This window comes from Sminthopsis crassicaudata, chromosome 3 (genome assembly GCF_048593235.1).
Source record: "Sminthopsis crassicaudata isolate SCR6 chromosome 3, ASM4859323v1, whole genome shotgun sequence".
NCBI classification, from domain to species: domain Eukaryota; kingdom Metazoa; phylum Chordata; class Mammalia; order Dasyuromorphia; family Dasyuridae; genus Sminthopsis; species Sminthopsis crassicaudata.
The window spans coordinates 50,617,265-50,640,506 of record NC_133619.1 but is presented as its reverse complement, the minus strand read 5'-3'; the positions used below and the strand labels follow the sequence as shown (position 1 = coordinate 50,640,506).

Sequence of the window (23,242 nt, the reverse complement as noted above, 5' to 3'; positions counted from 1 at the left end):
GAAATTCTAAAAGGATCTTTCCTCTCTAGGCTACATTGTAGACTTCTACCATGCACCAGCTCTTCATGCTGAAATTTCACTATTCACATCTTATTTACACGTTAGAGTATCCTCTGTATTTGTAATCCTCTATAACAGACTGGATGGCTTCTCTCAGAAATTCTATTTCTATTTGGTCTCATCACTCTTCAAGCTGCACTCTGGATTTTCTTTACTATGTCCCAATGCCAAATACGCCTGAGTCCCTTTCAACTTCCTTTTATGTGTTATCTTGCCCCTTTAGAAAATAAGTTCATTGAAGCTAGGAGAAGTCCTTCTTTCTACTTCTATTTGTATTTATAGCACTTGGCACACATACTAAATGACAGAGGGGAAGAAGAGCATTTCGGGATGGGGACTGGTCAATACAAAAGCACAAAGAGAGGGGAAAAAGGGCTGTAAGAAGAGGTCAAAGTTGTATATATTGTAAAATAGGAGGGAAGGAAGGAGAAAAGGAAGAAGGGAAGTAGAAGAGAAACAGAGACAGAGCCAAATAATGTGAATGAGATTGAAAAGGCAGGTATGGCTAGAGAGAAGAGCTCATTTTTCAGATTTGCATGGTCAGAATTGAACTTTAGGATAATCACTTGAAAATGAAGCAATTTAACAATAATCACCATACCGGAGAATACAAAACAGTGGAGTAATTAAACAGGAAAAATGGATTTGCCTCACCTAAACAATTGTAAAGCAGCATCCCAGCTTTTCTAAGTCCAAAATCTGCAGTCAACATACCATAATAATTTCTGAGAGCATGGATATTTTGTAATTCTACTAAACCACAATTCAAATTGCAAAAACAGCCAACAGGAAGATTAAAAGATGGAGTAACCAAGATCTTGTTTAGAAACATTCTTTTAAAATTCAAATTTCAATAATTTAAAGATAACAAGCAGGAAAAGGTCTTAATTTTGATCGTTTCTGCTTAATTCCAATAAACATCCTAATTTGGAAATTGAAGTAGCTGGGAAAATGCTGTAAATACATATTTTTGTATCTTTTTGTATAATTAATGATAAAATTAATTATGGAAGTAAGAGGTCTCTCTTTCAGGCCAGAAAAAGGTTTTTAAAGATCTTAAAACCAACCCCACATTGAGAATGCCAAACCTAAATAATTATGTTTGATGAATATAAAATTTTATATCAAATTTCCTAAACAAAAAAAAAAAGATTAGAGACCAATAAAAAAAATAGATTAAGCCAGATTCAAAATCAAATCAAGTGGTTTCCACAGTAAATATATTTGAATAGACATATTATTCTTTAAATAAAACCTTCCATTCATTTCATATAAAGTGAAGGAAAAGAAAAACTACTGCTAAAACATAAAATCCAAAGGTATTCTGCATGACATCAAACTAGAAAGTATTTATTAGATTATCCTAAGACAAAAGCTGAAAGCCTATTTGAATAAATATAGAACTCTGAAAGTACTTTGAAAGATATAAGATTAAAGGTTATGAATATTGTAGAGAATAGATTCATATAAGCAAGATGGGACTAGCCTAGATAACTTCCTAATATTCTTTCCAAATGGGGTTATTGTAAAGAATAATCCCATAAAATAGGCAATGTAATTATTATGTTATTTTAAAGATGACAACACTGCAACTCTGAGAAACTGAATTATCCATGATTATACATTAAGTGTCAGAGATGGGATGTTTACAATACTTTTTCTTTGTTGTGGGAGCTTTAAACATTGGCTATAACATTCCTAAGTCTTTCCTTTTAGGAGTTTCAGAAAGTGATCAATAGATTATTTCTATCCTCTCCTTGTCCCCTGGTTCTAATAGTTTTCATTTATGATTCCTTAAAATACAATGTCTAATTTTTTCAAAGTGGTTTATGGGAGCTTAAATTATTTTTTCTATATATATTCCTATATTTATAAATTATTTCCTATATATTCCTTTTCACCTGAGAAATTTTTACGCATCCCCAGATATATAAGTATATAAATCAAACATTTACTGATAATAAATTATAATGAAATTTTCAAACTTCTTTAGTACACATATAATTTAACCATTGGTTAAACACAATAGCAAATTTGCATACCATTGAGATATATGTGCTTGTTTATTTTTATGCAAAGAATTAAATCTTGACAGAATATTTGATACCTTTTACTACTGACAAATTTTTCATGACCCCCCCATATTCAGTTATATGACCATACATGGTGTCACAATCCCATGTTTAAGAAGCTTTATAAGAAGACCTTTCCAACCCCTCTTTATCCTAGTGTTTCCTTCCCTTAATTATTTCCTATTTATCCTATATATAATTTGTTTGTACATATTTGTTGGCTTGTTTTCTTGGCATTAGAATGTGAGTTGTTTTGAGGTCAGAAGTTGTCTTTTTCTTTTTTTTTAATTCCCCAAACTAAAAGCCCAGTTCCTGGCATAAAGTAAGGTTTAACAAATAGAGCTTTCTTTAAAAAAAAAAAAAAAAAAGTGCTTTTACTTACTACTTTAACATTATTTCCTTCTAACTTGTCCATCATGAAATACAACACAGTTATTGACTGCCAGAAAACTCTGGTGGTGTACTATGCTGGATGATAGAGACTGGAGATATGGTACAACATCCATCTCCAGAAGCTTGCATTAAAAAAATATACAATATATAGTAGCATATACAAATTATCAAATGAGTGACTATATGGACAATAAAAGCTACTGGAATTCACAGAAGAGAGAGATCACTCAGTGAACTGAAGTCATTTGGAGAAGGCACCATCCAGAAATCAAAACCCAATGTGGTACCAAAAGAAGAGACTACATTAGTACACAAGAGCAGCCAGATGGTACAGTGGATAGAGGTTTGGAATCAAGAAGACTCTTCTTCATGAGTTCAAATCTGAGCTCAGACATTTACTACATGTGTGACCCTGAACAAGTCACTAACACTTTGCCTCAATTCCTGAGCTGAAGAAGGAAATAGCAAACTACTGCAGTATCTCTACCAAGAAAACTCCAAATGGGATTATTATAAAGAGTCACGTGACTGGTTAGGAAAAAAAGACAAAGAGAGAGGATGCTCCAAGTAATGGAAGAAATTAAATCCTATGTTTTTGGGAACAAAAGAACATCAGCATAAAGTGAGGGAGTCACAATGCCAGTCTCTATATTAGAGACCAGTGCAGTATAGAACTTGGTGGGAGTCCCTGATTTGACCTTGAGGAGTATATGAATAACTAAGAAGAAGGTACAGAAATGGGTCCTATCTTACCTTTTCCATGGAGAAATCCTTTTTAGAATTTGTCTCCAATATAATCATGCTTTTATTTAGCTTCTAACATTTCCTTATCTCACCACCTCCTTTCTGATTTCAAGTTCCAACCTTTCCCATTTGTGAACCCATTGTTGACTTTCCATGGCAGTTATAACTTGGCTATGACTTGAGTACATGCAGTAGCAACTGTAAAAATCTCAATGGGAAAATTCCTCCTGCCACCTTCAGCATATCCACTCAAATTAACTATGTGACTATGGCAAACACCCCTCAGGTAGAGGGAATTACAACCAAAGGTAGTGAGTGATAAGACCACCCCTCTTATTTCTATTTTGGATGGGCCAGAACAAATCTTGCAGGGTAAACACAAGGAAAGGTTAAGATCTGCACCTCCAAAATAAAAAAATAAGGTAAAAAATAAAATAATATTTGATCTTAGGGCCAATAGAGAGCCAATGCAATTTTTACTTTAGGGTTAAGGTTTTAGTGGTGAAAAAACATAGTCAGACATTGCACTTTAGAAAAATCACCTCAGCAGTTGTGTGAAGAATGGACTGGAGAGAGTAAAAGACTTACAACAGGGAACCAAAGAGGAAAACTTGCAAAAAAAATGTTTTTAAAGATAATGAGGACCTGAACTAGAGTGGCACTGCATAAGTAAACAAAGGGATAAATATAAAATTCTGTGGAGGAACAATATTTGGAAAGTGATTCAAAATGTTGAGTGAGAGTGAGAAGTTGAAGATTACACCAAAAATGTGAATCTAGGTAGCTCAAAAGATGAATGTCATTGAAACAAACAGAAATGTTCAGAAAACCTTTAGTGAGGAATAATATAATGAAGAGACAAAAACTGCTGTGAAAAAATCTAGCAGAAACTAGTCAAAACATTATATTATATACCAAGATATATGTCACATGGATACATAACAACTACCAAACATTACAAAATAAATGAGGAGCAAAGAAGGAAATATATATCACAGCTATGAATTCTTGACCAAAGAATAGACAGAATTAAAAAAAATAATAAAATGGGTAACTGCTTACACAAATAAAAAGTTTTTAAACACAAATTTATTGTAATTGAAATTAGAAGAGACACCATCATGTGGAGGAAATTTCTCTTTTACCATTCCCAAGACACATAAGGAGCTCCTTTGAGAGCACGGTCTGGTTTTTGTCTTTCTTTATATCCTCAGCACATAGAACAATATCTGACACATGTAAACACTTAATTGATGCTTACTGACTGGATTCAAATCTAGAAGAACAAAATTCATTCCCTAAGATTTAGGAACTATGAAAAAAGTTCTCAAATAAAGAAATCCAAACTATTAACAAACACAAGGAAAATGTTACAAATCATTAATAATTAAAAAAATTAAAATTAAGGCAACTCTGAGGTTCCATCTCATACCAGTTAGATTGGCAATGATGATTATTGGCAATGAGAAAAATGACCAATTTTAGATGGGAGAATAAGACAAACACATTGGTTCACTATTGATTGTGCTGTGAATTGATCTAGTAATTCTGAAAAGTATTTGGAACTACGGTCAAAGTCACTAAAGTATGACTATAGCACCACTATGCTAATATTCTAAAGATATTAAAAGAAAAGAAAAAATGTATATAATGTGTATAATACCTTTTTTGATGTAATCCAAAACTGAAAACTAAGGGAATACTCATCAACCAGGGAATGGTTGAACAAAGTACAGTAATAGACTTAATGTAATATTTTTGTGGCAAGAAAAAAAATGAAAAGTACAATTTCAGAGAAACCTGGAAAGAGTGCTATGAACTAATACAATGAAGTAAACAAAACCAGTAGAACAAGTTAATAATAACAACAAAAACAATAATAGCTATCATTCATATAGTACCTATTATGTGTCAGAGACTATACTAACTCTTTTACAAATATCTCACTTGATCTTTAAAACAACTCTGAGAAGTAGCTACTATTATTATCTCCATTTTTATAGTTGAGGAAACTGAGGCAAAGGCAGATTAAATGAATTGCTCAGTGTCACGCAGCAAGTTAAGTATCTGAGGCACATTTGAATATATGTCTTCCTAACTTCCATACCAAGTCTCGCCTGGTATAGTATTAATAGCTAGCATTTATATAGAGCCTCTAGATTTGGAAAGCCCTATAATTGTTATTATCTAATTTATAAGGTAAGTACTATTATCATAACTATTTTACACACAAGGAAACCTAAGAGAGGTTAAATCAAAAGAGAGTAAGATGCTAACATTTTAGGGGAGGGCATTGGTTTTGCTTGACGATGTATATTTGTTACAAAGATTTTCTTTTTCTTTCTTTTTTCCAACTAGGAAGGTAAAGGGATAAAGCAATAAGGTAATTAGTTTTTAAAAAAAATGAAAATCATTTTAGTATTTTATAATGCACAGAAAGAACAAAAGGAAGGTCAGAAAGAAATAAGTAAACAGGGCAACTTTAAATTTACAAGCTGAATTTATCATATGCTTACAAGGAAAAGCAAGATGTACATAAAAGAGTCACAGTTCCATGTACAATATATATTCAACATAGCATATAGGTATACTATTATTTGGTATTCAAAATAAAGTTGTTTTTAAAAAAATCAAAAACAAAAGAAAGATTGTAATGAGAGCTGAGAAGCAGATCACAACCTGTCCACCCTTGCTCATTTGGTGAGACTGTCCAACCCAAAATGAGAAAGGGGAGGTGCCTTATCAAGAGCTCAAAGCCCTCCCTCTGGGACCCATCTGCTACCATCACCACATGATCTGAGGATACTGGGAGACTTTTCTGTGGGAGGTGCTTGTGGGAAGAAGTAATTTTCCCAACTGCATCTGTGCAGCAGCTGCCATCAGCACTCAAGTGGTGAATTAGACTATAACTGCAGACTAGAGAGGGATCTTCAGAGGAAGAGGTCAGAAGAGACTATCAGAGGATAATGGTAGATACGTTGTCAGAGAGAAGGCCCAAAATTGGCTAATACAGTAGAGGAGTTTGCAACTTATTTTCCCTCTCTCCAAATGTTTAAAGATATACCCCTTTAGAATCAGGTCTGAGTCCCTACTTTGGAAACCAATGCTACAATGAAGCCACTTTAGGACCTTAGTGAGGTGATAAAGGATATATAGTCACTTAATAATAACAAAGACATCTGAAGGCAAACTCTTATAGAAAAAAGAATACTATGTTTATTCTCCACTTTTTTCATTAAACAATTGTATTCACCATCCTACTTTTTGGATATCACCCACTTATACTGCTAGACTATACAACTAGATTTCCAATGTCCATAACCATAGTGCTATGGTCATTATATTATTTTCAATACCTTCCTTCACAGCACCATAATACTTACTTATATTTTTAAGGAAGGTTGTTTACATTTTTATTATATTTTTAAAATACTTAACACATATTTGTATAGAAATATCATTTTAGTTCTCTACCTGAGGTGCTTTATCCAAATATCATCATCACCCTTCTTGGGAAGGTGCAATATTCTTCCCACAGGCCATAATGACATGCTTCTATTTAGGAGCTTCTTGCTCTGGGGATTTGGTAACTTATATATGCTTTAAATTATTACACCAACCATCCACATTACTTCATTGGTAAATTGCTTGCTGAATAAGCAAACCTATCCTAAGCATCCTTCTCTTTAATGAAGCAAAAAATGCCATTGAGAGAATAAATTTTCTAATTTATGACTACTACAAAAGTTGGTTTCCCTTAGGAATCTATATAAAAGTTAAAATTAAAATCCTAAAATAGAAATAGGTTTTTTTTTGTTTTGTTTTGTTTTGTTTTCACAGAAACACATGGATTCACTGAGGGCATAATAAATTTGAAGTGCAATTTTAAAGAAATAAAACCACCTTCTTATGGAATATTATTGCTCTGTAAGAAATGACCAGCAGGAGGAATACAGAGAGGCTTGGAGAGACTTACATCAACTGATGCTGAGTGAAATGAATAGAACCAGAAGATCGCTAACCACTTCAATGCTGTATGAAGATATATTCTGATGGAAGTGGATATCTTCAACATAAAGAAGATCTAACTCACTTCCAGTTGATCAATGATGGACAGAAACAACTACACCCAGAGAAGGAACACTGGGAGGTGAATGTAAATTGTTAGCATTACTGTCTATCTACCCAGGTTACTTATACCTTCGGAATCTAATACTTAATGTGCAACAAGAAAATGGTATTTACACACATATATTGTATCTAGGTATATTGTAACGGATGTAAAATGTATGGGATTGCCTGTCATCGGGGGGAAGGAATGGAGGGAAGGGGGGGGATAATTTGGAAAAATGAATACAAGGAATAATATTATTTTAAAAAAAATTACTCATGCATATATACTGTGGGGGAAAAAATTCTAAATAAAAAAAGAAAGAAAACCACCTTCAACATTTCCACCAAGGCAAATATGTATAATTCATATTAAAACATCTGTAGAAAATGGAACAGTTTATGAGCATGAATAGGCCTTCAGGTACCATACTACCACAGCCGTCCTAACAAAAATTGTATGCTTAATAATAAAATTCCAAAGCAGAACAGAAAAATCTTCAAAGTGCCCAATTTCAGTAGTCGGAGTCATTCAAATTAGTAAGGGACTGTGCAAAGCAGAACATGAATAAGTGGAAAGAACATATTACTTGGAGTTAAAGGACTTGAGTTCAAATTCCTCCTATAACTAATTCCTAAATGATCTTAGAACAAGTCACAACATTTCTGTTTCTTCATCTCAAAATTCCTAAGACCTCCACTGGCCATCTTAGCTCTAAAACTAAATTAGATATAGTTGATGGCACAGTGGAGAGTGCACTGGGCCTAGAAGGAGGAAGACTTGAGTTCAAATACAGTTTCAGACCGTTACTAGCTGTATAAGGGCTAGACAGCATCTCTGTCTTAGTTTCTTTGTCCAGAAAGTGGGGATGATAATAGTACCTACTTCATAGGATTATGATGAGGATCAAATCAGATAACATTTGCAAAGCATTTAGCACAATGCTTGGTACAAAGTAAGCATTTTATAAACATTTATCTCCTTTCTATCCCCCTTTTAAATCTATGATTCAATGATGCTAGTGAGTTATTCAAAGGGAAGTTCACAGTCCTACTTTGTCAAAGAGAAGTGATAAGAACTAATTTGAACTTCTTTGGATCAGGTACATAGTTTGTATTTGAGAAAAAAATCTGCTAGGAATAAATAGGGGTGGATCAAGGAATTCTAAGAAACTGGTAATATAGGTTATGAGCAGGTACACATTTGTTGTACTACATGATAAATTATATACAAAAGAATTCAAATTAATGCTGTATCATATTAAGTCGACATGGTCTAGCTCTTTTTAATAAAAAATAAAACATTTTCTTTTATTTATCTTTACCTTTTGTTGGACTCAGGTTCTGATCTATAAATCCTTTGAGTTCCCCATCTGTAGAAGTCAGACCAACCTAAATAAAGTATTTTAAAAAGAAAATTTTGTTAAAAACATGATAAATGATAGTACTTAAGTACTTCAAAAACTGTTTCCATCATTTGACACCCACTGCTTAATTGAGAAGGTTATTTTAAAAAAAAAGGTAAATTAAGTCAACTAGGGGTACAGGATTACCATTCAATCCCAAGAAATAATGGTTTCCATTTATATATAATGGTGAGGATTGTTGAAGAAAATGTGAAAACAATTTTAATGAACTCTGCTTTCAATCAATAGAAATTGCTGATGGTTCCTTCAGTAAGAACCTTGTAAAATCTAGGAGACACAAAGTTGCCTACAGGCACCAAAACTTTGCCATCATGAATTCATCTGATTTTTGCTTTTTTTCCCCTTTATTATGGAAAAATTATCTTTAGCATGTTATGATACCATAAGCCAAAATAATTGCTTTTACGAGCAGATAAATATTACAATGCTTAAGGGCAATATATTTCCTATCCATAGTCACCTTTGAGAAATCTTCTTATCATTTAAAGGGATATCCAAAGGATACAACCTGTATCACAAAGCTATATATGGAAAAAATAGTCAACAAAAGTGATCATAATTTCTTAAAAGCAAACAAAAAAAAGAAAATTCAATATTTATAACAATGAATGGTGACAGCATACCCTCACGTACATTTAGAATGTGTTCTGGAACATATATTTAAATAAAGTTGTTATATTCTGGGAATTCATTATAAATCTATGAACTAATGAAACCCCTTTATAAAGATATAACTAGGAAGAATGAAAACTATTTTTCTATTCTATCCCATGCTTCATTATTGTTCTGTGTACGGTCTTCAACTTGAAAAAGCTACAAGCCAAAAATCAAAGGGAAAGAGTGTTGGTACATGTTTTTGTTTGCAAATGACTGTGCACTCAATGCAGCCTCCAAGGACAGACGCAACAAAGTATGGATCAATTCTCTGCTGCTTATGCTAATTTTGGCCTCACAATTAACTCCAAGAAAATACAGGTCCTCCAGCAACCAGAACCACACCATCCATATGGGGAATTATCAGTTACAATAAATGAAGTTTTGTTGTTTTTTTTTTGAATGTGATGGATAAAGTTCAATGACCCCCTACTCAATTGTTGGGCATGGAAAACATTTTATCTTAGTCTGCTGCAAAGCATAAGTTGATTTTTATAACTGTGGGTTCGCATGTTCCTTGAACAAAGAGATAATTAAAATCCTTATTTCAAAAGAACTTTCTCCAACTACTTGGAGGCTAAACAAACAATGTCAAAGTGAACAAGGGAATTGTGGTAACAAAAGACATCTGGGAAAGAAAAATGATAAATGTCGGAGAGGATGCAGGAAAACTGGGACACTAGTGTACTGTTGGAGTTCTGAACTGATCCAACTATTCTGAAGAGCAATTTGGAACTAGACCCAAAGGACCATCATAATAGTTCTACTAGATCTGTATCCCAAAGAGATCATAAAAAAGGGAAAAAAGATCTACATGTACAATATTTATAGAGATTCTTTTTGTAGTTGCAAAAAATTGGAAAGGAGGGGATATCTATCAGTTGGGGATGGCTGAAAGAGCTGTGATATATGAATATAATGAAATACTATTGTGTACTAAGAAATGATGAACAGATAGATTTCAGAAAAACCTAGAAAGATTTATATGAACTAATAAAAAATGAAATATTTAAAACCAAAAGAACATTGTAATACAGATAAAGAATTGATGGACTATTTTCATTTTCTTTATTTTTGTGTGTTTTTTTCCTTTATTCTGTTTCTTCTCATACAACTATGACTAAAATGGAACATTTTACATGATTACACATTGTTAATCTATATCAAACTGTTTACTGTAGGAGAAAAAGGAGAGGAAAGAAAGGGATAAAAATTTGGAATTCTAAATTTTGTAAAAATGAGTGCTAAAATTATCATTACATATAATTGGAAAAAATACTATTAAAAAAGACATCTGGGGAAAAACTATCAATAAATAGCGGTATCATTTTGTATAAAGCAATTCCCCTCTCTGGGCTTCATTTTTCTCACTTGTAAATCAAGATTTGAAAATCTACAAAATAAATTTCTATGCTGATCTATTATAGAAGGATCAGAATTTAAGAAAACCATTCAGGACTAAGTTATATCAACTGAGAAAGTATATCTGCATATGCTAGAGATGGAAAGATAAAAAATTTAATTTCAATGTAAAATTTAAATACTTGTTTGTAATTATTTGTATTTAAAGTACATTTTCACAGATAGGAAAAATTATAAATTTATTTTCAAATGTTTGTGTTAATTGATACAACTGATATTCCTTGTCCTAATATAAGTAAATACTGAGGTTATACACAATTTATAAGGTACCTACTATGTGCAAGATAAGAGGCAACATGACACTATATGCCATGACAGTGTGACTCTTTGCCACAGGAAAGCATGAATTCAAGCCCTATATCCGACATACAAGGATATCTAACTCAGGGCAAGTAACTTAACTTCCCAGGATCTCAGGCAACTTTCTAAGACTATGAGGTTCAGAGCAGTCATAATCTTGCATTGGTAAGACAGTTTCCTCACTGGGAGTTTTCCACATAAATGGAATCACAAATCTATTCCTTCCCCTCTCTCCCTCAAAACAAAAGGGCAAGGAAAATTTTTCTTGGACAATAAAGAAACATAGGAGAAACATGACATTGCTTGGCCCTCAAGGAGTTTTCTTCAATTAAAGGGATTATGACATATATTCAGGAAATTGTAATAAAGTTAACATATGAGAGGGGCAAAAGAGCAATGCCAAAAAAATGCTTTAGGAAAATTTGAGGAAAGAGAGTATGTTCAACTAGATGAGATTAAGGGAGGCTTAAAATAGGAGGTGGCCCCCTAGATCAGCCCTAAGAGAAGAATTTTGATAGGAAAGGAAAGGGGAATGCAATCCAAGCACAGAAGATAGCTTGAGTGAATACATTAATGTGGGAGAAAATGCCAAGTTCAGAGAATAATTAGTCTAATTTCATGAAGAGTATATGCAGAGGAGTAATGTGAAATAAGGCCAGAAAGGGAAGTGGAATCAAACCCTGAAGGCCATTAATTGTCAGGCTGAAATGTTTGCATTTTATTCTATAAATAACAGGAAGGCAGTGATGATTTTTACATAGAAGAATGCCATATAGCTAGGTGGCGCAGTGGATAGAGCACCAGCCCCTAAGTCAGGAGGACCTGAGTTCAAATGTGATCTCAAACACTTAACACTTCCTAGCTGTGTTACCTGGGCAAGTCACTTAACCCCAATTGCCTCAAGAGGAAAAAAAATGAAGAAGAATGGACTTTTGGAAAATTATTCTAGTAGCCAGATGGGTAATAAGATAGAGGACGAAGACACGGACACAGGCAAGGAAGCCATTTCATTCAGGCAATAGATAATAAAGGTCTGGGTTTGATGGAGATAGCATTAGGAAAAGGAAGAAGGCAGTAAAATTAACAAGCCCTGACAATTAGTTCCATATGGGAAGGTAAAGGAAAGGGAAAGAGTCTAAGCACACAAACCTGGATGTCTCGGAGGAGCCCTAATGGCACCAGCAACAAAAAAGAGAAGTGAAAAAGAGAGACAGTTTGGGAAGACAGATAAAATTAGTTCAGTTTTAACATTCTGAGTTTGTAGCACTGGCAGAAAACCAAGCTAGTGGCCAATTAGAGATCTGAGACCACAATAAGAGAAGTTTTAGTTTTATTGTTCATGCCTTTATCTATTCACCCTTCTACCACTTTTAAATGATTTTCTTCATCAAGATTTAAGCTTGTAAGAGCTCTGCAAAAGTCTTCCATTCATTCTTTTAATTAGTACCATATGGGGAGACTCAAATATCCCACACCATTCAAATAACCCCCTACTCCTAATAAAAACTTTCTTCAGAGTTTAAGAATATCACTTCTTATTAGAACAGGACCAAAACAATCAAGTAGAGAACAACTTATTAGAACACTGTATGCAATAATGCAGAGGCTCAACCACAACTGACATTTTGAACAGTTTGTTACAAAGAGAACTCCAAACTGTCTGAGCTCCCCTATTATCTATATGTTCACTTTTTCAAGAAAGCTAAGAAGGAATGGAAAATCTCATCTCTCAAATATTTCTCCAGGGATAAAAGGGAAAGATAAAGACAAGGATTATGCCTTGAATATAGGCCTAATATAAAATAAACACTTAGTAAATCATCATATTCTAAACTGAAAAAAAATAAGCCTATACCTTTTGTTTATATAAAATGATCAACTGTAAAACCTCAACCAAACCCACAGATTTAAAACAGATAGTTTACAGTTGTGTTGTTACTGTTATATCTAAACATCTGCTCTACTGAATGCCTAACATTTGCAGTTAAGAAATGTATGAATCTGAAAAAAATTCAGTTGTACACCTGCATCATTGAATCACCATCAAATGATATCCCAAGAGAAATAAAGACACTCATCAGTCAACATATATATCTAGATTACTCTTATACCTATCATACTAGTGTATTCTGATAACAAAACCCATGGTTTTTTGTAATATGGAACAACGAATACAAGCAATTTCTATTTAAATGTGAAATCATTACAAAATTTTTGCAGGCTGGGTAGAACAGTGGATAGAATGCTAGGACAGTTGTCAGAATGATTTGGGTTCAAAACTGGTCTCTTGACACCTATCAGCTGCATGATCCTGGGAAAGGCACTTAACCTGTCTGCCTCAGTTTCTCAACTATAAAAATGAGGATAATAATAGTACCTATGCCCCTAGGGTTGTTGTAAGGATCAAAAAAGATAATATTTGCAAAGTGCTTAGCACACAAGTCCCTGTCACACAAGATATGCTTAATAAATACAGTAATAGCCCTCTTGTTCCTTATTTTGTACTTAAATACTTAGTGTATTTATGTATGTGTGAATATCTATGTATATATATTACTTATATTTATGTTGTATACTAGGAGGAAATTCCCTTTAAATTCCTGCCTCATTCTTTGTATTTGTATCCCAAGGCCTACCACAGGACTTATAACACATTAGACACTTAATAAAAGTGTGCTGATTGACTGAATGAAGCATCTGTTTGGGTATATATTCTGAGTTATACAGGGAGAATGGGGAGTTGAGAATAACACGAATGTCATGAATTTAAAAGGATTCTAGATTACAGTACTATTGAAATTTGAAGAGAAATAGGTTTGGAAGAAATTGAAACTATTTCTAGTCATATGAAAAGATGCTCCAAGTCATTATTAATCAGAGAAATGCAAATTAAGATAACTCTGAGATACCACTACACATCTCTTAGATTGGCTAGAATGACAAAAAAAGATAATGCTGAATGCTGGAAGGGATGTGGGAAAACTAGGACACTGTTACATTGTTGGTGGAATTGTGAATACATCTAGCCATTCTGGAGAGCGATTTGGAACTATGCTCAAAAAGTTATCCAACTGTGCATACTCTTTGATCCAGCAGTGTTACTACTGGGCTTTTATCTCAAAGAGATCTTAAAGAAGGGAAAAGGACCTGTATGTGCAAGAATGTTTGTGGCAGCCCTCTTTGTAGTGGCCAGAAACTGGAAACTGAATGGATGCCCATCAGTTGGAGAATGGCTGAATAAATTGTGGTATATGAATATTATGGAATATTGTTGTTCTGTAAGAAATGACCAGCAGGAATACAGAGAAGTTTGAAGAGACTTACATCAACTGATGCTGAGTGAAATGAGCAGAACCAGGAGATCACTATATACTTCAACAACAATACTGTATGAAGATGTATTCTGATGGAAGTAGATATCTTCAACATAAAGAAGATCCAATTCACTTCCAGTTGATAAATGATGGACAGAAACAGCTACACCCTGAGAAGGAACACTAGGAATAGAATGTAAACTGTTTACACTACTGTCTTTCTACCCAGGTTACTTATACCTTTGGAATCCAATTCTTACTGTGCAACAAGAAAATTGGATTTACACACATATATTTTATCTAGATTATACTGTATCACATTTAATATGTATGGGATTGCCTGTCATGTAGGGGAGGGAATAGAGAGAGGGAGGGGAAAATTTGGGGAAAAAAAAATTACTCATGCATATGTACTGTCAAAAAAAATTATAATTATAAAATTAATAATTAAAAAAAAAAAAAGAAATGACCAGCAGGATGATTTCAGAAAGGCCTGGAGAGACTTACATGAACTGATCCTGAGTGAAATGAGCAGGACCAGGAGATTGTTGTATACTTCAACAACAATACTATATGATAATCAATTCTGATGGATCTAGCCCTCTTCAACAATGAGATGAACCAAATCAGTTCCAATAGAGCAGTAATGAACTGAACCAGCGAAAGAACTCTGGGAGATGACTATAAACCACTACATAGCATTTCCAATCCCTCTATTTTTATCTGCCTGCATTTTTTTTTCCTTCACAGGTTAATTAGACATTATTTCAAAATCCAATTCTTCTTGTGCAGTAAAATAACTATATGGATATGTATACATATATTGTATTTAACATATACTTTAACATATTTAACATGTATTGGTCTACCTGCCATCTGGGGGAGGGAGTAAGAGGAAGGAAGGGAAAAATTGGAACAAAAAGTTTTGCAATTGTCAATGCTGAAAAATTACCCATGCATATATCTTGTAAATTAAAAGCGAGAGAGAGAGAGAGAGAGAGAGAGAGAGAGAGAGAGAGAGAGAGAGAAATAGGGTTGGAAGAAGGGTGGTTTTTGGCTGGAAAAATAATCATTCCTATTTTGAACATGATGAGTTTGAGGTGTCTCTGGGTCTTCCCAGTTTGAAATGTCCAATAAGAAGTTATTGGTTTAGGACTGAAGCTCACGGGAGACAAATCTGAAAGTCATCTGCATAAATATGGTAATTAAAATGAAGGAAGCTAATTAAGTCACCAAGAGTGACAATATAAGGAGTGGAAAAAAAAGATCCAGGCCCACAAGAATAGGCCATAATAAAGAGATGGTTATGTATGATGATCAGAGGTTATAGAACAGAAACAGTTAAGACAGGAGAACTAGAGAAAATAGTGGCTTGAAAATCTAGAGAGAATAACCAGGAAAAGAAGGTAGTCAATAAGTGTTGAATGCAGCAGCTAGTTTCAGAAGAGACTTAGAAAAAAAAATCAGCAGGTTAATCAAATAAAACATCTTTAGAAACTTCAGTTTTCTGAGAGAAAGCAGTTTCAGTGGAGCAATGAAATTGAAAGTCAAACTAAAAAAGGCTGAGGAATGAACGAGAAGAAAGGCAATAAAGGCATCAAATGGAGACAACTTTTTCCAAGGAGTTTGGTTGAGACAGAGAGGAGAAATACAGGATGATAAACTGAGAGAATGCAAGGGTATGTTTGAATAAATTAAGGAAAAAACTAGGAAATAAGAAAGACTGAAGATTAATGGTGGGCCAAAAAAAATGGCAATCCACTGAAGAAGGAGGGAAGGATAGGGTCAAGGGCACATGTCAAGGGTGATTTTTCTAGGCAAAGAGAAGAGCTGTATCATTATTAACAGAATGGAGGAAAAAAGAGAGACTCAAATAATATGAAGGGGTTCTGAGATGAGGAAAAAAAAGAGGGGGAAGCCTTTTTTGGAAGGCAGAAAATGACACTCCTTTTTTGAAGATACTCAGTACCCCTCTGATATAGTCCAGACATTCTCATTAAGAGAAAAGAAAACCAAGAAAGTATTTTTAAACAAGTCCTCCAGTGAAATTGAAGTATTCAACTGATACAGGAAGAACTGTCCAGCAACAGCAAGAAGTGACATCTTAAAGTCCAATAAAAGGTCTTTCTATCTGGCATCAGCAATCTGTATCTCTCTGCAATGTGGCAATTTGACAGCAATTTACCAGAAGTCAACCTTTGACAGAATAGGACAGTATAAACCTCAAAAAAATTGTTTGATACTTACATTTTCTGTCGTCATCTCAGATTGGAGTCTTTTTTAGTGTCTCTAAAAGCATAAAAAAACTCTTCATCTTCAAAAATACTTCGAAAGAAACATCCTGTTAAATAAAAAAGAAGTAGAGAAATATAAGAACTTTAGAATATTCTTAAAATATTTCCCCCTGTCTAAATGAAGCTAGAAACAATAAGAAAAATAAAGTGTTTGGGGAAATCTGATTGGATCTATTCCTTTTTCATGTGTGTATCAAAATTTGTCTAAATTAATGTAAAGGAGGGGCAGCTAGGTGGCGCAGTGGATAGAGTACCAGCCCTGAATTCAGGAGGCCCCAAGTTCAAATCTGGTCTCAGACACTTAACACTTCTCTAGCTGTGTGACCCTGGGCAAGTCACTTAACCACAGCCTCAGGGGGGAAAAAAATAAATAAAAATAAATTAATGTAAAGGGGATGAGGATACAGAATTGCCAGAACTTCTCTTTCTTGTTAAGAGTATAGTGTACTTTGAATGCTCATTCAATGTTGACATAGCTCTTTGTTACCAATCTAATGTAATGTAAACTAGACAATGGCAAATAACTTTAATTCTTTAAAAAGTCGGCTGAAATAGAATTTTTACTTGTACTTGAAACTACGATTGGCTTAAAAGGAAAAAAAATATATGGTTCTACTAATAAAATACTTATATCTTGCTATGTTTTTATGCTTAAGAAAGTGGATCATATAAAAGATCCAAAGACATCATAAACAACTTCCCAATTTTTGGTTTCTCCATTCTGAGGTCAAAATGTTCCATAAAAAAAACCCCATAAAATCCTAAAGAAATAAAGCTAATCACTTTTTAATAACTCTTTATTGTATATTTGCAAATGCCACACTAGTGGATATGAATCATATCTACCCTAGAATTCAGCATTTCTGGGAGTTAGTTTGACAGCAATTTACAGTTTGGTATACAAACTGTATAGCTGCTGGTATTTTGAATATTAACATTAAAACTTTGGATTTTGTATGTAAATTTTTAATAAAGTAACTTATATATCATAAAACCATAAAATGTAATATTCAGCTAGTTTTTTAAAATAATCTAACCAAGAGAGGTAAATAAATTTAAATTGGATTTTATATTTCAAGGCATCATTCAAAAATATAGACATTTTTAAACATAATATTCTTAGGCAATTTAGGCTTACTATAAAATTTCAGAAATGAATATATCATGAGTTCAACTCAAATGTTTCAAGCATAAGAAAAGAGAGGTCGGAAAATTCTGATTTGCCCAAATTCATAATATTAACTTGGTATTGGAATCCAATTAAATGACTATCAGTCTAGGGTTCTTCTTATGAAATTCTTATGAACTGTTGCCACTTTACTTATAAAATGAGGCTAATATTTGTGTCAGGATCAACAGGATTGCTGTGAATATCAAATGTAGTAATATATGTAAAAGTGTCTTGAAGTCATGAAAATATAATATAAATGACATATATAATGAAATTATAATTTTACAAAACTAAGCAGTTATTTTGACTCAATTAAAAAAGGTTTATTTGAAAACAAAAACAAAAATTCCCTAATATCTAAGTAAGCTAAAAGCAAGTTTGAGAATTAATACAGTAAAGAACTAGTATAGCTTGAATGTCTCTAAAAACAAAATTAGATCTTTTAGTAGATAAGAATTTTTCTTAATACCTCTAGGCGTCTTTCTTTTTCCCTAAAAGCAAAGTTGAATTCGAATGACTCTATCTGACCATGGTTCCTATAAAAAAGAAAAACAAAAACCCATCCAAGTTTCCCCATATTAAAAATATTTTAGACATCTACACAAAACAATCATAACTTCTTCATAAAGAATTTTCCTACACAATACTATTATTTTTAAGATTCCTAACCTCAGAAAATCGTCTAAACACAACCTTCCTTCTATCTCCCACCCTAACAATAATCTTAATGAACTGCAATTCATTAATGCCTTCCCATTCTTTCAATCTGTACTCCACCCCAGTGCCTCCACTTGTTTTCATATCAGTTTCTAACCCTTTCATCCAGAGTTTTCCATTTTACGTGATTCACTTATTACTACCTACATAGAATTCCACAACTCCCCTTTCCTAATTCCTCAACACCTCTACTCAAAAATCAAGACTAAACTAAGAATTCATAAGAAAATAAGAAATAAATGCATATAGCATAAATCTACTTTCTTTCAAATGGAATAGTCTCTCCCACCATTCTTCACAGTGTTCCAAATTTCCTTTTTCCATAAGGCCCCAAGTGAAGCTCCATCCCATCACTCAAACTCTACATTGTGGAAGAAGATTGAGCATCATGTTTTATTGAAAATGAGGCTTCATTCAACTTTCCTTCTTTATTCCTCAAAACCTTCCAGCGATATCAACCATGCTTTCTATTTCAGAAGATGAGATATTGTGATGATGTCACCAAAGCACTGGATTTGGAGGCAGGAAATTTGAATTCTAATGTTCAAGTAATAAAGTTTCTGAGTGCTTTCTTCATCTGTAAAACAGAATAACTATTTCAAGTTCCTTCTCACAGGACAGTTATGAGAATCAAATAGAATTAATACTTAGCATCCCTTAACTTGTGAATCCCCCAATTAATTATCCCAGATTCAAAGTAATCTGTGTATCAATCCATAGCTGACACTCCTCCACCTATAAATTTATTTTGACTAGTCAGTCAGAAGATCTACTTAGAACAAAGTATAGGAATTTGATGAAATAAACACAATATTATAGTAATGAACATAATATTCTTCCCATAAACCTTGAACTTGTTTTTCAGGAATGTCTGACTCTTCATGACCCCATTTGGGGTTTTCTTGGCAATGATACTAAAATGATTTGTCATTTCCCAGTTCATTTTTTACAGATGATGTACTAAGGCAAACAGGGGTAAGTGACTTGCTCAGCTCACACAAATAGTAAGTGTCTGAGGTCACATTTGAACCCAGGACCTCCTGATTTCAGAACTAACCCTATATCATTTAGTTGCCTCAAAAATTCTGAGCTCTTCTCCCACAAATACCTAGCACACATCTTCTGTGACCAGAGTAAGCATACAAAAGATTTATATGTAAGGCATTACACCTGTGGAGAACACAGGTAACAAGAACAGTCATATGTAATGGTTCACATTCAGGAAACATAGAGTCTAACCATGTGAAACTAAGGCACAGAGCAGTTCAATAACTTGCCTGAGGCTCACACAATTAAGAGTGTCTGAAGTTAGATGTGAACACAAATTAGGTTTTCCTAACTCCATGTGCAGGGGCCTTTTTGCTTCACCAGTAGTTCTCAAGCCTTTTGTTCTTAGGACCCCCTTTATATTCTTAAAAATTTCCCCCAAGAACTTTTGTTTATTTGGATTATATTTATAAATATTTATCATATTAGAAATTAAAATATCTTGGTAGCATGAATATAGTTTTGATGTTGTAGACCCTCAGAATGGGTCTTGAGAATCCCTAAGGTTCCTCATATCATTCTTTGAGATGTTAAAAAGTTTATATCTGAAGTGGGAGAGAGTAGAACCATGGGATCCATCATAGAAGTTTAGATTTAGAGCCAGAAGAGACCCTAGACATCATCTTGTCTAGTCCTCCCATTTTACAGATGAGAAACTGATTTGCTCAAATTAATCTTCTCAGATTAACTAGCACAGAGAGGATTTGAACTTTGTCCCCTTAATACCAATTACGGTATGTTTTCTCTTATATGGCAATAGTTCAAATAACTGGTAATTAGAATCTGTTCTAAGTTTATGACATTGGGAGTTTAAAGAAGGTAAGTTATTAAAAAGATAGAATTGCCCAGACTTGACGGTTAATTAGATATGAGAGCTGAGAAAGATAATGGTGAATTTTTGAACTTTGGAGCTTGGACTAATGATAGTATGAGTGATTAAAATAGGGAAATTGGAATAAGAAGCAGATTTGGACAGAAAATCCTAGGTCTAACATTTTAGAAAAAGGTCACCAATAAACCATATTTTGTAGTTAGTTAAAGATACTGAGTCGTTAGCTTGGGAGAGGGATCAGGGAACAGATAGAATGATTTTGCAGTCATCTTCACAGAAGTAGAAATTTAAGGTTGAAGGCCAAAAATTGAATGAAATTTCTTAGAGAGAATCCAAAGACAAGGAGAGAGCAAGAACAGAACATTGATTTGAGAAAGAAAAAACAAAGTGCCACTAGCTAGCTGAGGACGACAGAAAGGAAGAGCAAACTGAAAAGTCAAGGAAAAAGAGAAAATTTAGCAGGGCCAAATGCTACAAAGAATAGAAACTGAATAAGGACCATTAGATGGGAGCAGTTTGGCTAACAGGAAGAACCTTATGCCATGGAAGGCAGTAGTCTGTGGCCCTGTAGATAATACCTTGGCAGAAGACTGCCATGCTAATGAAGCCATAGCCCTGCCAACAGAACAGAAGCTTGCTAACTTCAAATACTTGTAAAATATACAGGCTATAAAGTGACCCCAAATGTAGCTGCATAGTGAAGTAACAGAGGATGGTGCTTTGTGGGGAGCTGAGAGTGGGCCAGGATAGCACCAGGAGACATGAGTGGTTTGACAGCAGCCAAGAGATGTTATTCTCATGATCACATTCAATTTCTTCATTTTCAGTTTAACAAATATTTATTAAGCTGCTTATAATATGGCAAGCCCAAGATGGCAGCTTTGTATAGGAAGAATTTTTTTTTTAATGGAATAGTCCTCATTCTCAAGGTATTTATAATATAAAAAGGGAAGATAAGGCATATACAAAATAACTATAATTGGTGTTAGGATAAGACTATAACAGAGGTCAAACAGCAGCATGAAAGATTCAAGGAAGAAGATAATATAACAGGGAAGTTAGCACCTCAGCTAAAGACTGGAAAGAAACAGAATTTGAAAAGGAGCCAAAGCACAGAGACTGTGTTACATCCCTACCCTCATCCCCTTTGATGTCTCCCATGTCTAGTTGTTCTTCACAATTCAAGATTCACTTAGTTCTGAAATTCCATCCATTCCTTAAAGCCAAACTTAAGCAGCCAAACGTGAAAAGGTGAAAGATCTCATAGGAAAAAAACAACTGACCTATAAAACAGATATGGGAGAGATAATTAAAGAATCATTAGAAACATGAAAGCTGTGAACAACAAAAAAAAAGGTTCCTTAACATGATATTTCAAGAAATCATAAATGAACACCATCTAGGTATCATGGGATCAAAAGACAAAGTAGAAATTAAAAGAATTCACCAGTGATATCCTAAAAGAAGCCCCAGAACAAAAACTCAGGAATATTACAACCCAAATCCAGATTATATGGATCAAGGAAGAAAAATACTACAAGCAGCCCAAAAGAAAAAATGCAAGTATTGAGGACCCATAATCAAGATCATACAAGACTTAGCAGTCACCATTATAAAGGAGAAGAGAGCTTGTAATATGATATGCCAGAAGGCAAAGATTCTAGGATTACAGCCAAGAATAATTTATAGAGAAAACTGATTCTATAGCCATGGAGGAAAAATGAATCTTTAACAAAAGAGAATTTTCAACTTTCCTGATGACAAAACCAGAGTTGAACAGAAAATGTGACTTGCAAATACAGTAGTCAAGAAAAAGATAAAAACATAAAATGAGAGTAGTAGAAATCATAAGAGATTTAAATGGCTTACATTTTTATATGGGGAGATGATACATATAATCCCTCAGAATTTTATCTTTACCAAGGGTCACAGAGAAAGTCCAATTAGACAGGGGGCCTGTATTTGGATCTTAAAATAAAAATAGAATAAGTAGAATACTTAAAGAATACTTAAGTATTCTACTTAAGTAGAATAAAGAGAAATGCACAGGGAGAAGAATGGAGAGAAAGAATAGGAAAACTTATCTTGCATAAGTGAGACACATTAAAGGGAGTTAATAATAACAGTGAGGGGACAGTAGGAAAAGACCAAATGAACTTGCACCTCACTCTCATCTAAATGAACTAAAGATAAGAAGAATACACATAGTTGAGCTCAAAAATACATTTTTAAAAACCCATCAGGCTATTAAGTAGGAAAAGATGGGGGGGGGGGGAAATAATAGGGAAGACAAATTAAGGGAAGTATTAATAAACAAAACAGATTCTTAAAAAGGGAAAAAACAAAAAAGGAAGATAATATAAGAAAATAGGGTGAAAGGAAACAGCATCATAACTGTAAATATGAAAGGTATATATTTCGTTAAATCAGGAGAGGACAGAAACAAATGGCTTAGAAATAAGAATCCAACAATATGTTATTAACAAAAAACAAACTTGAAACCAAAAGATACAAAGATTTAAAATAAAGGCCTGGAGTAGACTCTAATATGTTTCAACTAAAGTGAAAAAGTCAGTAATAGAAATCATGATCTCATATAAAGAAAAAGAAAAAGAAAAAAAGACCTAATGAAAATACCCTAGAAACAGCATCTTGCTTAAAGGTACCATGGATAATAAATTAATA

General features: G+C 33.6%; 1 protein-coding gene across 6 annotated transcripts in view; it reads right to left on the bottom strand.

Moving 5' to 3' along the window:
• Positions 1 to 23,242, bottom strand: part of TFDP2 (transcription factor Dp-2) — a 149,917-nt gene that overhangs the window by 97,874 nt on the left and 28,801 nt on the right. For 4 of the 6 annotated variants that reach the window (XM_074298448.1, XM_074298445.1, XM_074298450.1 and 1 more), the window contains exons 2-3: positions 16,744 to 16,837; positions 8,705 to 8,771 (exon numbers count right to left, since the gene is read on the bottom strand). In XM_074298448.1, coding sequence (XP_074154549.1) covers positions 8,705 to 8,771; positions 16,744 to 16,758 — 82 coding nt within the window. In that variant the 5' untranslated portion in view covers positions 16,759 to 16,837. Of the gene's footprint in view, positions 1 to 8,704; positions 8,772 to 16,743; positions 16,838 to 18,430; positions 18,452 to 23,242 lie in introns of those variants that run through there. The other 2 variants (XM_074298446.1, XM_074298470.1) reach the window with 2 other exon arrangements.